At 43.8% G+C, this 16324-nt stretch overlaps 1 protein-coding gene across 1 annotated transcript in view; it reads right to left on the reverse strand.

The window, feature by feature from the left end:
* Positions 1-14082: 14082 nt before the first annotated feature.
* Positions 14083-16324, reverse strand: part of MBTPS1 (membrane bound transcription factor peptidase, site 1) — a 38827-nt gene continuing 36585 nt past the window's right edge. Inside the window, exon 23 of the mRNA XM_050923327.1 lies at positions 14083-14910. Within this exon, the coding sequence (XP_050779284.1) occupies positions 14714-14910 (197 nt within the window). The 3' untranslated portion in view covers positions 14083-14713. The remainder of the gene's footprint in view (positions 14911-16324) is intronic.

The raw sequence follows: 16324 nt of genomic DNA on the forward strand, positions 1-16324 counted from the left end.
GTGCCCAGTCAGAATCCACAGAACCAAGGGCCAGATTTGACCTCAGTTACGTTGGAGTAAAAGTCAGACTCATTCCACTGAAGTCAATGGCAGTTGTCTAGATTTCCACACGGGTAACCGAGCAGAGAGTCTGATGCTCAGTGTGGCAAGTGGCTTCACTCAAACTGCTGTTGATTAATCATCCCATCGTGGCTCACATAGAATCCTGTTTTTTCCCAGCAATGGGATGATCTAATTCTCTCTAAAGCTGCGTGGAACTTCGGAAACGTCCCAACCAAAGGAAAGCGTTGTTTTGCCCAGCAGCGTTTGTTTGGTCTCTCATGAGCACTGAGATAGGCATATGATCACCACTGCAGAAGAAGGGACAAACAAATGTACCTGAGTCATCATAATGGCCAGCACATTTATCTCTGAGTCAATACGCTGAGCATTCAAGTTCCCTGCCAGGACAGGGGCTCATCTTGGAATTTCCATTTCTGCAACTTGCCCACAGATGGAGGCGGGTTTGCGAAGCCACTAGTGGCGGTGAGGGGACAGAGGGTGTTTATGGAGCTCTAATTTGGGCTGCTTTAGGGTTACCACTGCTGGTAAATGACCCATCTGGACTCATTCCTCCGGCCCAGGGGGTCTCGGCTGGGGGCTCCATCAGAATTTCTGCAGCTGCCCATGTGAAGTGAGGAAGTTCAACCTGCAGCTGTCAAGGAGAGTGCTTGTTGGCATTGTCAGCAGAGGCCAAGGACTGACTAGCTGTGGACAATCAACTATCTTCCCACGCCGCAGGGGTGGCCCCTTCTGCTCAGGGGGAGGCATGTCAGTGGGGCAATAGTGGCTGTTTGCACTGATGCACCTTAGGACTTCAGGCTCCATGGCTGCTAACCTAGAACCTTTCACAAGCACTAATGGCCTAATCCTACATCCAAGCCCCAATACCAAGGCTGACCAGTGTGGATATCCAAGCGGGTAATCCCAGACTCTCTCTCTGTGGCTGTTACTGCATCAGCCTGCATATCGTTGTTTGCACTTCCAATTCTGCAAGAGGCAGTGGCCAATGGACTCGCAGCGATGGATGCACGAGCTCCCCACCCCATTCTGTTCCTTAACACCCCTCTGAGGGCATTTCCATGGAGCTGGGCTCCATATCTGGGAAGTGCTCCCCATCAAACTTCCCCCAGATCCTGCTCCCAAGGCATCAGAACCATCCCTGTGCAAGGAACAAGCACACAAATTAAAAGCTGGCAAAGCACATTTCAGCCAGAAGTTTAACTCACACAATCAATTTAGAAAGGAAAGAAATTTGTTGTTAAATAGCTTTGCCTTTGCCTTCTAATTCCGAATCTTGGGGGATGCACTGGGCTAACCGACTGTTCAGAGGAAAGGGTTAATCCCAATGCATCACGGTGGACATTTTGGTCCCGAAGTCATTTAAGCTAGGTTGATGCCTGGCTGCTTTGTCTTAATTTCTAGTTGCTTGTAACCAGGATCTCCAAGGAAAGCACACCTTAGTATTAATACCACGTGTGAACGACTCCCTGGGACAGTCCCTCATTCATTTTATATTTCCCAAATATGTGACCTTCTGATCTCAGTAAGAGGGATAAAGAGACTTTAATCAGCTGCTCTAAAGAATTATGGATGGCTAATTGTGCCTGTCGCCTCAATTACATCTTCGCAGCCTACGGTGTTTGTAACTGTTTAAAAGGATCCTTTTCGGCCTTCATTAGCTGTACACAAAAGAATTCAGAAATAATTAACATGTATGATTTAGAAATTGGCCAGTGGGCTGTAAAATACCAGCCAGTGGGAAAGTTTCTCAATTTGGCCTGGCGCTTTGATACAATTTCATTCTGGTCTCAGGGCTATGGAAGGGTTTGTAAATGTTCATTAGTGATGCTATGAGAAAATACAGCTTCCCCATTAGCACGTCTTGAGTAAAGTGAGAAGGCTTTCAGGAATCCCTTTAATTAAAGTGCACATAAATCAGAGTGACGGGAGGACCAGTCAATCACTCCAGATGTCGGAGACGACCAGAGCCTGAAGGTGAGATGAAGGGTCCCATGCCCTCAGGGTCGAGATGGCCAGAGTGTGGCCCACAAGACAAAAGACAAACACTCTGGTTTCTTCAGCATGGCTCCCAGCTACTCGCTTAACATGGAGGGAGGTTCACAGAGGCAACAGGTTCCAGCATGAAGCATTCCATCTTGCTCCAAGCAAGCTGGCTGCTCAAGATGGGACACTGCATGATGGGACCGGAAGTGTCTGCAGGGCCCACCTCCACATCGTTAAGGAAGGCAGCTGCAGTCTGCTTCAGCGTGTGCCCTGCATTTTGTGGCACAGCCCTGCCTCAGGCTCCTTAAATCTTGCACACCAGTATGGTTGTCCTGAACATGGAACTCAGTGTGGCAGGAAAGTTTCCCTGGTATCTATACGTCCTAGCACCGGAACAGCAATGTTGAGTGGCTATAGGCAATTCCTCCTCCCCCAGCCCTCAACGTTATGGACTCTGGGCTCCTGTGCAGTGAACATGAATATTTCTTCAGAGTGCAAGAATCAAAGCAGAGGAATGAAGAAGTTGCATGAGTGGAGCCAGCTGTCAGTTCTGGCTGCCTCATTCACCCCCTGCCCTTCATAAAAGCAAGTTCAGGTTCCCCTGCAAGACTAGAAATGGGAGTTTTACATCAATGGAAAAGAGCGATTTCCAAAGGGGGACAAGCAACGCTGCTAGCCCTAGATGGTCCAGAGTGACCATGCTGATAACACACAGATACATCTGCCTGTGCTATCACATTCTGTCTATACAGGGAGGGGCGCAGCAGTTTCATACCAATGATCTCTTTCTCCAGGACAATTCCTTTAGGTCCCACATCCATCTCTTCCCTGAACCCAGCTGCCTTTCCTGTCTGATCCCCCTTCTCTAGTCAGCTGGTCCAGCATCTGTCTCCTCAGCCCCCAAAGCCACCCATCTTGTCTAGAAGTCCTTCATTGCTGTGTCCATGGCCAGGTGCAGCTCATTTAGCATTATTTTAGGCACTCTCAGCTCTGCCTTGCTTCCCTGGTGGTGGAGACGTTATATAATGATGCATTAAGGAAGCCCTGAGGAAATGCCTGTTCCCAGAAAGCTACAGAAATAAAGAACAAGATCAGAGGCTTGGCCTAGACACAGCTGGATTAGAAGACGGGGAGGATATTGGAGATGAAATGAGCAGCTGCACAGGAGGCAGGGCTAAGATCTGCTGTCTTGGAGAAAATAAGGCTGAGTGCTTCGAGGATGGGAGAGGGAAAAGGATAGGATAGGGAGCAGCTGTCACAAGGAGAATCTGGGTACAGATGAGGCAGGCTGCATGGCCGGTGAAGTACAAGCAGAAGTATTGGGCCGAGGGGAAATTATGATAGAGTCTAAAATGGTTCAGTGTTTATGCAAAGAACATTCTATTAATGTTTTCCTGTACATAATTTTCACAGCAGCTTTGCTCCTTTGACAGCCACAGCCACTGTTGTTTTCTCAGGGATAGATGGAGAAAGCCCTGCACTCTGGCATGGTGTCTTGAGGTCTGTACTCAGCAATACCTTGACTTCTTGACTCAGTGAACACTGCACCTTCCAGAGAGGCTAATAACTTCTTCAAAGCAAATACTGAGCGAGAATGCCAGGAAGGGAAGTGAATGTAAGCCTGGGAGGCAGCCAGCCGATGAAGTCATGTGACCTTATTTGCAAAAGATTTGATCCACTTCAGTGTGGACTGAGATCACCCACCTGGTTCTCACATTCTCTGATCATCAAATAGCCTGATTTGGAGGCAAAGATATTTTCACACAGTATTTATTCTGCTGGATTATGAGGTTATAAAATTTTGCAGACCACCAGGTTATGATACTTTGAAAGCTAGTGGTATATTATACCAATCAGGTTTGGGTTTCTTTGCGACACTGATTTCCTTCCCTCTCTGGCTTCTGTTTTTCCACCGGTTGCTTTGGAGTAACTCATCTAATGTTTAACAATGGAAGGCTAGTATGCTGCTGCCTATCACACTCTTTGAAAGCCAGCACAAGTAGAAGGTAAGTAAAGAGTAAATTGCAATCTGCCCTTCATACGGATATCCATGACCTGCCATATCAGATCAAACCAAGATCCTGTCTCCAGTACTGGCTAGTACCAGATACTTCAGAGGAAGTGTCAAGAAACTGCAAAAGGCAGTTGTGAAGTAGCCTGCATTGTCAGTTGCTGGATTTGTGTGCGCTCTCTCTCCATATGCTGCACCAGCCCTGCAGTCAGCAGACCTCACTAATACTGCCGAGAAAGACCTCAGATCTGGTTCAGTGGTGAAGGCACTCGGCCAGGTTTATTGCCCTCAAGGCACAGTATGAGTGCCCGGCTGACTGCACATGGACACTAACACACAAGTGTCCAGTGGCAAGGACTTGACTCAGTCAGTGGTGGGACTCTCCACTGCCTCCTTGGCCAGATAAAGACGTTCCTTCTGTGACTCTTCTTTTATACGCTGATACAAACAAGCTACATATCACCCTTCTGACATGATTACTTACCAACTACACCCTGTACCTTTTGGTTTGAACACCACCCCGGCCCTGTATCATCTTCAAAGAATGTGTTTATACCATAACTTTGTATTGGGGTGTTCTTGTACTAGCCTTCTGGAATGTGTTGAGTGAATACCTAGTGCCTAGTACTGCTTGGGAGTGCCTGTGTTTTAGCAACGCCAGCCATATCCTTGCCAAGTTCATGTACCAGACAGCAAGGCCTGACTTGCTGACTTTGGTTTAGGCCTCAGGCCTTGCAGCAGGCCCAGTACTCCAGGCTTCCTCTCTCGCTACTGCAGCCTGGCAACATTAAAAAGCCAGCTTCTAAATCCATGGTTTTCCCTAGATCCATCTTTAGCAAAGTCCCTGCTGCAGTAGAATCTGATGGGTGGGTAGGACTCCAGTCTTGGCTGGGGCTTTTGGGCACTGCTCCATTATGAACAAAAGAGCAAGGACTTGAAATCTGGACTCCTTGGCTCCAATTTCAAATTTTGCCATGGGCAAGTCACTTAACCTGCTCATTCCTCAATTTACCCATTTGTATAACCAGGGAGGCAGTGTGGTGTATGGTGTATAGGGTACCAGACTGAGATTCAGGAGATGCAAGTTATATTCCTGGGTCTCCCTGTGTGATGTTGGGAAAACCACGTAACCGCTCTGTGCTTCAGTTCCTCCATCTGTAAAACAAGGCAAACAAGGCTTCCCACCTTCCTTTGGAAGCACTTTGAGTCTGTAGATGAGAAGTGCCAAGTGGAGCTAACTGAAATTGACACCCCACCCCCCTAAAAAAAAAATTGTGAGCTTTCACCGTATGTGGGTTTTTTGGTTGTTTTTGTTTTTTGGACTAGATTAATCCACTCCCCCACCCCCATCTTCCAACCTTCCTCAGAATCTACACTACCAGTGGCCACTGCTGCCCCAGATTTCACTCTTGAATGGGATGCTGGATTAAGTTCAATAAATACATAAATAAATAAACCACAAAACAAAGTCACATTTCCCTGGTAAAAGAAGCCATTATGAGATGAGGAAAACTACCCATCCAAAGGCAGAATTTACAAGAGCTACCTCTGTGCTCAATAATATAGCTATACAAGCCTTACTCGGAAGACAGTACAGGTCAAAGCAATTTTAAGAATTAGTTCAGTTCACTCATGAGAAGAGAAGACCTGGCAACAGTCACCCAGGAATCCTGGTTCTGTTGCTATTCAACTGGGAAGGGCCTGTCTATACACAGCTTTTGTGCTGCTTTAACTGTATCAGTTTGAATCCAGTCTAGTTAAAGTGGCACCACACCGTCTAGTCAGGATGCACTTAAGCTCCTATAAAGGTGTTTATACCAATATAGATTATTCCTGCAAATTTAGGGAAATAAACCATACCAGTTTTATTGTGCCCACACTAGCTTCTGTACTGGTTTCATTATTTCAGTTTAAAAAAAAAAGGCTCAAACCTAATCAAAATAGTTAAATCAGTATAAAATGTGCCTGTAAACCAGGTCAGCATTATGTATACTGGCCTTAACTTCAGCGTCTTCATAGAATCAGAGGGTTAGAAGGGACTGCAAGGGTCATCTCGCCTAATCCCCAGTTAACTAGCCAAGCAAATCAAGGTCTAACACTCAACTTGTTGGTATCTCTCTGTCTCACTACAGTGTGATAACTCTTGAATGACAAATCCAATCAATTCACAATTTCTGGGAATGTTCTTGGTATCAATGGGCACAACCCTATCGATTTTGGTGGTGAGGGATAGGGGACAGAAAAAGCAAAGGGGGAAATGGTGCCCTGGCATCTGGATTGCCAGTAGCTTTCATCACCTCTAATGGTCTACAGCTCAAAGCAATGGTTGGTGGCAGCCATTAACACCTTCCAGCAAAACAATACCCCACATTTTAGCTCTGCCCACATCCCAGTGGCATTTTAAATGTTTACACCCAGAGAAAAAAAGAAATGAGAAATGTGGGGGAAGAAGTGGCACTCAGAGCTCCTGGAATGGGGTGAAAATCAGGAACCCTGGCATGGGGAGACAGGGCCACCCAGAGGATTCAGGGGTCCTGGGGTCTTCAGCGGCAGGGGATCCCCACCACCAAATTGCCGAAGACCTGACACTTTGGCAGTGGGTCCCAGGGTAGAAGGACCGCCCGCCACTGAATTGCTGATGACGACCTGGAGCAGAAGCCGCTCTGGGGCTTCCAGAGCAAGTGAAGGACCCCAATCCAGGGACCCCTGTGGGGCCCGGGGCAAATTGCCCCTCTTGATTCTCCCCTCCCTCTGCCCCTTTGCGGCCCTGTGGGGAGAAAGGGAAACGGGGAGGCACACAGAGCCTCTGGCATGGTAGAGAAAGGGGAAAAGGAGGCATGTGGGGGAAGGGTTGAATGTGGGGAGAGAGCGGGAGGAGACCCAGTATAGCAGGGGGAATAAGGAGAAGTGGGAATTTGGAAGTCACGCAGATCCCCTGGCGTGAGAGAAGAGGGGGGGACCATAACATGGGGGAGGGGAGGAGAGATTAGGAGGCACACAGAGCCCCTGGCATGAGTGAGGGATTGTGGGGCAGGGAGTCCTTGAAATAGAGGGGAAGGAGACAATGGGCACACAGATTGGGGAGGAGAATGGGGGAGAGGAATGCCCCTGGGTCTGTTCAATGAGCTTAACTCACAAAAGCAAGAAAGTATGCAACTCTCCAGTATTAAACATGAATTAACACGTTTTAACCTGACAATTACTTCACTTCATTTACCTGATTTCACCTATTAACTATAATTATTTCCATACATAACAAGGAAAGTCACTCCCCTAAAAGTTCTTGTAAGTTCTAAATAGATGTGATATCAGAGACAAGGTGGGTGAGGTAATAAATCTTATTGGATCAACCTCGGTTGCTGAAAGAGAAGATTTTAAGCTACACAGAGCTCTTCAAGTCTGATATCAATAACACAAACTTTTAAGTCGAGCTTGTGACTTTTATTAATGAAAATGGTTTTGTTGAAAAATGGTCTTCAATAAAAAGTATGAAAAACTGTCAACATTGTAGAAAATGATTGTAATTTTTTGTATTGGAGGGGAGGGGAAACAGGTTTCCCCCCCCATACAACCCATTGTTATCTAGCAACATTTTTCCATTTACCCAAAATCCTAATTTTCAGAACACAAAATGAAGTGTTGATAGCTATTTTCATCATGCTTTTGATAGCAAAAGTCACAAATGAAATTTGTAAAAAATTTCCATCTCCCTGCACCATTTTTTCAGATTCTAGCTCAAAATGTTTTCAGCATTTATAGAAGTTTGTTATTTTTTATATCTCAAAGTATCACCACACAGTGTTATAGTATTTTGTCCTTCAAACAACAGACCTAGCCTGGCAATGAAGGTGCACAGCACCCCTGTTATTTCAGCATGTGCGTATGAGGGTGGGGGTGGGGGGAATAGCACTTCAGCCAAAATACTCAAAAATTGGTCCGTAAAGTCAGGCATAAATATTGATTGTGTCTATCATGGGGCAAGGCTTCTCCCCAGCTTCCAAACACTTGCTGCCAAAACCAGTCCCCTTTAAGAAGGTTTAGTCTCTTTTAACACAGACAAGTAAACAAACAAAAACCTGTCTTTGAACTCACTCTTTGCTCTCAGGCTTCAGGGGCACCCCTCCCAGGGTCTCCAGTGCTTCTGCTTCCTGGCAGGTTCCCTCCCAGTTCTAGTCAGCTCTGCTCCCTCCCTGGAGCAGTAACCCCAGGGCTGCTTCCCTGAGCACCTTGCCCCTTGCTCCCAGGACCCACCACAGGAGCCGGCTCTGCACTGGCTCCCCTTCCCTATGCACAGTCTGTCCCAATCATGCCCTTCCATCTCCACATGGACTGCCTTCTGGCAGTCCTTTATAGGCCCAGGTGTAACAGTCCCAGTTAATTGGCTGGATTGGGCTCACCTGCTCTGAGCCAGGCTAGCTGGGCCCAGTTCTAGTCACAGGAACCAGCTGACAGCTTTCCACTGAACAGATATAAAACAAGTCATTAGAGTGTAGTTGCACTTGCTAGATTTCAAACATGTAATTTTTTAAATCAGCCTAGTTCCCCCGCAGCTATAGGCCAGTCTTTTATTGTACAGTTTGTGCTCGGCTAGAGCAGTAGAGATGGATTTGGATCTTTTCATCACAGCTCCCACAGGGAGTTTGGTGCATTGGCTCTTTATAATTGCATTAGATTGAAATTTGGTATGTAAAGCATCAGCCCAATTAGAAATTATTTTACAGAACATCTTTCCCATTGGTTAAGCCGTTTAACCTGGGCTCTAATGCTGGCTAAGCCAGTGACTCGTGTGTAACCTTTGCCAAGTCCCCTGACCTTTCTGTTCCTCAGTCAACCCAGCTGGAAAATTAGGTAAAGAGCAAGGTCTCACCAGGCTTGGGGGGAATTGGTGCCTCTGAGCTGAGATCTTTTGGGCAAATACATTACAAGATTTTGCCTTCTGAACACAGTGCAGCAATGACAAGCTGCTGACGTGGTTTAAGAGCTACACTAAAATGTCTGGCTTTAAAAAGAGAAGTTAGCGAAAACTACCCAAAAACTTTAGTACTCACTATCCCAAAGGATATTTTGCCTTTAAAAGATATTGGATATACACATATCATGGGAGCTTCCATCTTATGGGCTGCTTGTACGTATAACCCAATATCCCATTGAAATGAGCAACAGAGAAAAAAAAAAAAGTCTGTTGAAATAGCTGTTGTCACACACTCCTGAAGAAAGATTCAGGGCATAGCTACGCAGCATTACCCTCTGGACTATGAAATCATAATTTGTAGAGCACTCTAACATGTGGCACACTAACTGCTCAGTATCCAGAGCACGCTACAAATCACAGCCCTGTAGTCTGGACTGCAGCAGTGTGTAGATAAGACTTCTAACATCACTTGTGATGTGCTTATTAGCAGGAGGTAACATTACAGAAGTCACAACTCCCACCGTGAAAGATGGCATTTCCAGTCCTTGTGTCACTGCTCATTTTCACAAGGGAGCTTGTCAGATCTATTAAGATGTGAAATATTTCTCAAAGGTAAACAGCAGAGTTAAAATTGATCTTCTCATGCGCAGCGTGTCTGTACTCATCAGTCCAAGAGGGGACATTGAGCAGAGAAAAATATAGCAGCTCATCTTCTAAAAAATACTTTTCCTGTCTTTGAAAGTCTCCTGGCACCAATGAGATCTCCAAAGGGCAACCTACTGTGACCTCACTGAAACAGAAAGTCTCATTGCAACACACAGTATCTGGGAGTTCACAGAACAAAGCACTCTGGGGACACCAGCAAGTGGCAAGAATTATTTCAGACAGGGCTGCTGGGGAAGCTGGGAGAAAGTGTTTAAGAGGTTAGTTAAAATGCAGAATTCTGTTCAAAGCAAAGGCACTCAGCACTCAGATCTGTGCTTCATTTGATTTTCATTTCAGCCTTAGTTTGCCTTTAAGATGGCACATACCTAGGTCAGAGTTGGTAGTAATCTTACTTACCTTTAAGTCAGATCATGGGTTCAAGTATCACCTCCGGAGACTTGGGCTCAGTTTGGATGACAACACAAAAAAAGCACACGTAGCACTAGGCAGTTGCTGCATGGTTGGAGCTAGTTTTTCTCCAACCTCTTGGCACCACTCTGGTTTAAGATCCCATGACACTTACTGTAAAAGGACAGCCTTAGGTGTCCTAGCAAACATTCACATTCTCAAAACAAGTTCAAACATCCAAGGGACTCTGAGAGCTATTGCTGAGCAGCGAACAGCTCTCACATTTACCTACCCAGGCACAGCACTATAGGTATGTGCAACTTGGCATGTAGAAAAGGTGTTTTTAGAAGCCACATTTAGATCTGTCTCCGTTCGGCAGAATATGTCTGTACACAACCACGAAAAAGAACCAGGCAGTAAAAACAGCATTAAAAGAGTGCAGTAGCAGGCTGGGATCTCCCCTCACCAGCAATTAGCTGACAAAGTTCAGCTTCCCTTTTGGGGATATGAGCAAAACCAAAGCAGAGTTTTTTCACTCCAGGTTATGATTATTTATTTCCAGTAATGTGGTCCCCCCCCATTTAGTAGGTGCGCTCCAAACACTGGCAGCAAAGTCCCAGCCCCAAAAAGATCACAGATAAATAATAGGCAGGTAATAGAAGAAGAGCAACAGACTTAGAGATAAGTTACTAGCTCTTTATCTCTCTGTTAAATAATCAAGGACTGTAAACTAGACCCAAAATTATTCCTCAGCTGTAACACTGTCAGTCAGCAACTTTCCCACAGGCATCACAGAGTCAGGTTGCAGGAGGGGCACAAATGTGGAGAATGATTTTCTAAAATTATAAATAGGTAAAAATCAGTCAGACTCACGCTGGTGTTAAGGAAATGCAGTCTCCTCTCAGTTTGTATCCAGGATGTCCCGCACCTCCTTCCTGCTGTGGCTGCATGCCAGCTGTACCCTATATTTTAATGAACTTCTGCTGCATCTACTTTCCAATCACTTAATAATCCTTGACAGTTTGGTTCCATCCTCTGCAGATCTAGCAGGTAAAAATGTGTTGTGGGTTTTGTCCCTGCCTAGGCAACCTGGGCAAGCAGCCCAGGGAGTCTGTGTCAGGACATTAAAGCTTCAATCTATTGCCCTCAGGTCTGCTAATTACCAAAGCATTTAAGCTGGGGCCTGCTCCCCCATGAAAAATCTTTTCTTGTCTGATCTCACAGTAAAATCAGAATGCTAATTTCATCTGCCACTAACATTTCTAGCCTCAAGCAGAAGGAAGAGCTTGAGCTGCAGGCTCTTATTTCAATAAGGGTTCAATAATAGCAAAAGCAATGGCCAGAGTGTTGTGTAATCTTTAAAGTTTGCTTGAGTGCTTAAACCCTCTGTACAAAAGGAACCAGACTGAGAAATTAGCCACTTGGGCCCTGATCCTGCAAACAGTGACTCTTGCTTAATTGGGTTCCACAGCACTGCTCACATTCATGCGCTTAACTTTATGCACAAGCATTTGCTGGATCAGGGCCTTTAAGACTTTATGCTCTTCGGGGTAGGGATTGCCTTTTCATTATGTACAAGAGCCTACCACGATAGGCTCCCACTTTCATGTGGGGCCTGTAGGTGCTACTGCCGTAGAGATAATAATCAAATACAAAGACCATCTGTTATGACATCAATCTTATTTCAGAGTGCCACAACTCATATAGTCTAGAGCAGGTCAAAAACCAATTTGCATTCTGCAGAAATTCTGAGGTTTTGAAATTTGGGTTTGTCCTGAAACAAGACAAAAAGTGAAAATCTCAGCGTTTTTTGCAAAATGATTAATAAAATATTTCATTTTGATCTCACTGAAAAGTTTCCCTTCAATCAGGTCAAACATTTCAACTTTTAGATATTAGAGTTTATAATATAACATAAGTCAAAATGATAAAGAGAAGATGAAATGCTTCAATAATTTTCTGTACAGACTGTCAATAAAATCAGTGTTTCCACAAAAATGTTTCAATGTCATGAAATCAGCATTTTCTAATGCAAAACTGTGCCATCAGAAAATTCTCAAACAGCTGTTCTATAGGTCCCTCAGACCAATGTGAGATCAGGACCCCATTGAGCTAAGACTGTATAAACATAGAATAAGAGACAGTCCCTGCCCTGAAGAGCTTACAATCTAAATACAAACAAGAGTTTAAGCCTCACAACAGCTCCACAGGGATAGATAATATTCCTGTTTTACAGATAGATTAACAGAATCTGAGTGCCTTGTTTGCCCAATGTCACAAAATGAGTCATGAAAGAGTTGGAAACAGAACCCAGGCTCTCAGTTTCCTGCTCCAGCATTGGAGAACAATGGTTGAAACGCATTCTTAAAATGCTTCGCCAACTGATGCAAGGCCACTTGTCACAACCTTCTCTAAAACTCAGAGGTTTTGTACTGGTATAAACTATTTTGGCTGGGGTGTGAGAGATTTTTTGCCAATATAGTTATACCAGAACAACCACTAGTGAGGACCCAGTTTATACTGCTATAAAGGTGTCTTATGGTTTATTCCCCTTCAGCACAGGAATAGCTATGCTAGTACAAACCACCCAACCAGTATAACTGTGTCCACACTCGGGGGGCATGGCTGTACCACTCTTTCTTTTAAAATCAATTGGTATTAAAATGCTTCCAAGATTGGAGGCTGAGATCATAATAGCTAGGCAGAACAGCTGATTTCAGTGAGACCAGGGAGCTCAAGAAAGCACACTGCCTTTCACGAGGAGGCGGAGGAAATTTGGGTATCCTGTATTAATGAGGAGCCCAGGAGCAGTCCACAGCTGTGTTATACTTTGACAACGGATGCTGGTACGGTGTTGGCTGACATTTCTTTTATTATCTGCACTACAGTAAGTAAAACTCTATTAAACTCCGCCCCACAGCCCTGATGAGGATGATCCCACACACCCTCTCTTAAACATGTCTTCTTACACCTCTTTTCTTACTGAGACAGTAGAAAGGTCCACATCCAACTCCAGTCTCAAAACAGGAATCAGATTTAGCAAATATCCCCATACTGGGGAAAAATTATCATTACCTTGCACTCTAAGATGATGATACTTTCTATATTTTTAGCCTACAAAATGACAAACATCTTAGATTAAACTAAACCTTTCAACGTTTCCCTTTAAAGTAGTCTTCGCCTTGTTATCTGCGCATATTCTTTGTACAGACATTGTCAGTCCGCTTTCTGTAAAGCTATATTTTTATTGCAGAGGTGGGAGCTTTGTACCTTTTCTCCAATAGGTTAGTATATTTTAACAACAGCAAGTGTGTTAATCAAGGGGCATGTCATAAAGCCAGGTGCACTGTGCCGGGGCCTTAATTCTAACCGGTACCAAAAATAGTAGGACCATAAATTAGAAAGAACAAAACTTTCACATAGTCAAGGTTTTAGTTTGGCTATTTAAGTCAGTTACCATACGGTTCGATACTAGCCACACTACAGATTTTTAACCGAGTTGTAACTCCTTCTTGAGGCAGCATATTGTAGCAAAGTCTCCTGGTGTGGTTCAGTAATTCAGGGTTTGTCTACATGAACATCTGGTTTGCACGAACAATCAGTTTCTGGCAAGGTGGGATGTGAATCTACTCCATATTAGCTCGTGCACATCAACTGTCTGTATGGACCTGCTGATGCACACTAATAGCTTGTTAATGCGCCTTCATCTAGTCCCATTTCAAAGGGGTCTAGATGATTAACAAACTGTTAATGCACATCGGCAGAGTCCACATGGACAGTCCATGGCAGGCTAGTGTGGGACAGATTCATACCCGCATACTGATTTCTCATGCAGACAAACCCTCAGAATGACTCTAACACATTAAAATGAATTCTAAGAAGATAACAAATATGTGAGACTGTCAGGTTAAATACTTAAAAGCAGAAACCCTGGTTTTATGACACTGCTCACTAATATGCAAAATGGAAGGGGAAAAACATAAAATAGGCATTAGAATTACTCTCTAGTTTGGCCGCCTGCTCTCCAGGGTGGCATGGGAAAGAACCATTAGTGAGCACATTTTTTTCAGCGTCATATAGATAACATATTTATTGAAAATTTGCTCCACCAACAATGGTGAAATCATGACCAAAAATTACAAAACATCATGGTAGTTGGCTTTATAAAAATAAACTAACAGATATGTCTCGCTGATTTGTACCAGTTTCCCTCCTCTTACATCGTTAAAGGAGTATGATATAATTTCTACTCTTCATCACAACACAGTATTACAAAATTGCATTCCATCTGAGAAAAATGATTTTGCTTCCAAATAGCTGAAGTCCTTAAAGTGACTTTTCTCCCCCTTCCCAAAAATAAATATAGAAAATAGCCTTTACAAACAAATTTTAGTTTGGTCAGTTGGGACGGGGGGAAGAGTGGGGGGGAAGGGTCCTTTCCCCTCTCTTGTAATGACTGAGCAGGTTTTTAAACAGTGTTCAAGTCTTTGGTGAGTTTAGCTGCTGAAAATCGTAGTTCTATGTATATACGATCAAATCAGTCCCTTTTGTCAGAAGCCAAAGACTATGAGATGATGTCACATGTGAATCACTGGTTACAATCACCATATATGATGAATCGTCATCAGGAGCGACCACCTGTCCAGTAAAGCAGCCAATAAGAGAAGGACATCTCTGGCAAGTGTGGTCTGTCAAACGGAAGGCGTCTTTGGTGGATGAATCTGTTGCATAAGTTGTGGTCGCTTGACTCTTGGTTTCCGTCTCTTTGGCCTGCTCTTAGCTTTGTTGATCTGCACCACAAAGAACGCAAGAACCACCATCGCACCAAGGAAAGCAAAGACAGGTATTGTCTGTCCCACATCCTGGTTATAGCGGCCAGGCATTATACCTGTTGGAGGGAGCAGTGGGGAAAGAGAACAATTAAAAAATGTACCTGTTTCAATACGTTTACAACAGCATTTACATTCTTTATCTACAGAACTTGCCACAAAGTAACTATTCTTAACTAAAGCAGAGACCAAATCACTCAAATTACATTTTTAAAGGCAGATTCATAAATGCAGAGCAACTAGTGCAGAAGGGGAGGATCGATAAATCTGCAAGAGAACACAAGAGATTTCATCTGGAGCTAGTTTTGATAAATGAAGACCTAGCCTGGATCCGTATATAAAGTTTCCCCAGAGATAGCAATGTCTTACTTCTTATAAAAAGAAAAAGCAAGCTTAAAAAACAAACAAACCCACCTTAACCATTAATTTACTATCAGATATATATTTTAAATTGAAACAATACATTAACTACAAATTCTGATGCAGTGAAAGGATTGGTTTTGCACTCAGCTCAAGCTGGTGTAGAGAGAAGGACAATTTTGGGCTTGGTTTTGTTTTTAAATTCCCTTAGTTCTAAAACCCTGGAACTGAAGGCTGTGTGTGTGTGTGTATTCCACCAAGAGCAAACAGCTTTGAAATGGGCTCTTGCAGGGCATATGTCACGGTGAAGGCAAATCCCATGAAGGAGAATACACGATATTCAAACTGAAGACTCTGCTAACTACTCTACAATTTCTCACCAGAACCTCTTTCCCAAACCACAGTCCATGCAAACTATCTTGGAGTCAATTTTCAACTCAGTGCACTTGGTTCTTTTTATCTTAATGGTAGCTGCTATCCACTAATGTTGAGTACAAAACAGACACCAGAATGCAATTTAAAAAGCTCCCCTGTAAACTATCAACATCCAGTAGCTAGCACCCGGCAAAATAATCTAGGCCCTGCAAAGAGAAATCATAAAAAGTTTGATTTCTACTTCAGTACATTGTGTCAATGGATATCTTCAACCTTTTTCTGCTGAAGTAATCTATTTTGACTTACGTAAAAAGGGTCTATTTGCTGATTTGAGAGGCACCGTTAGTTTGCAGTGGAGCCCCAGGGCAGGGTGAATGCCAGATGAACATGGTATTGCTAACATAATATGTTACAGAAAACTAGACTACTCTGAATTTTTACAGTATCAGATTCTATAGCTTAAGCTATACCAAATGTTTGCTGCTGTTTCAGTTCTATGGGTGAAGAGTTCTTCCTAGTAGTTGCATAGTATGAAAATGCTTAACATTAATTACATTACATAATGTAGCATGAAGTCACTGAATGACAGTTAAAAATATACTTACAAAACCTGTTAAAGTGCACACAACTTTAAAGGCACCCCAAGCATATTCAGTTGCATTCAGATCACCTTATTTTATGGTAGGTAATATAACTAGTGTTATAATCGATCTTTAAGTCTTAAAAATAGCATCTACT

The sequence above is a fragment of the Gopherus flavomarginatus genome, chromosome 14 (genome assembly GCF_025201925.1).
Source record: "Gopherus flavomarginatus isolate rGopFla2 chromosome 14, rGopFla2.mat.asm, whole genome shotgun sequence".
Classification (NCBI taxonomy): domain Eukaryota; kingdom Metazoa; phylum Chordata; order Testudines; family Testudinidae; genus Gopherus; species Gopherus flavomarginatus.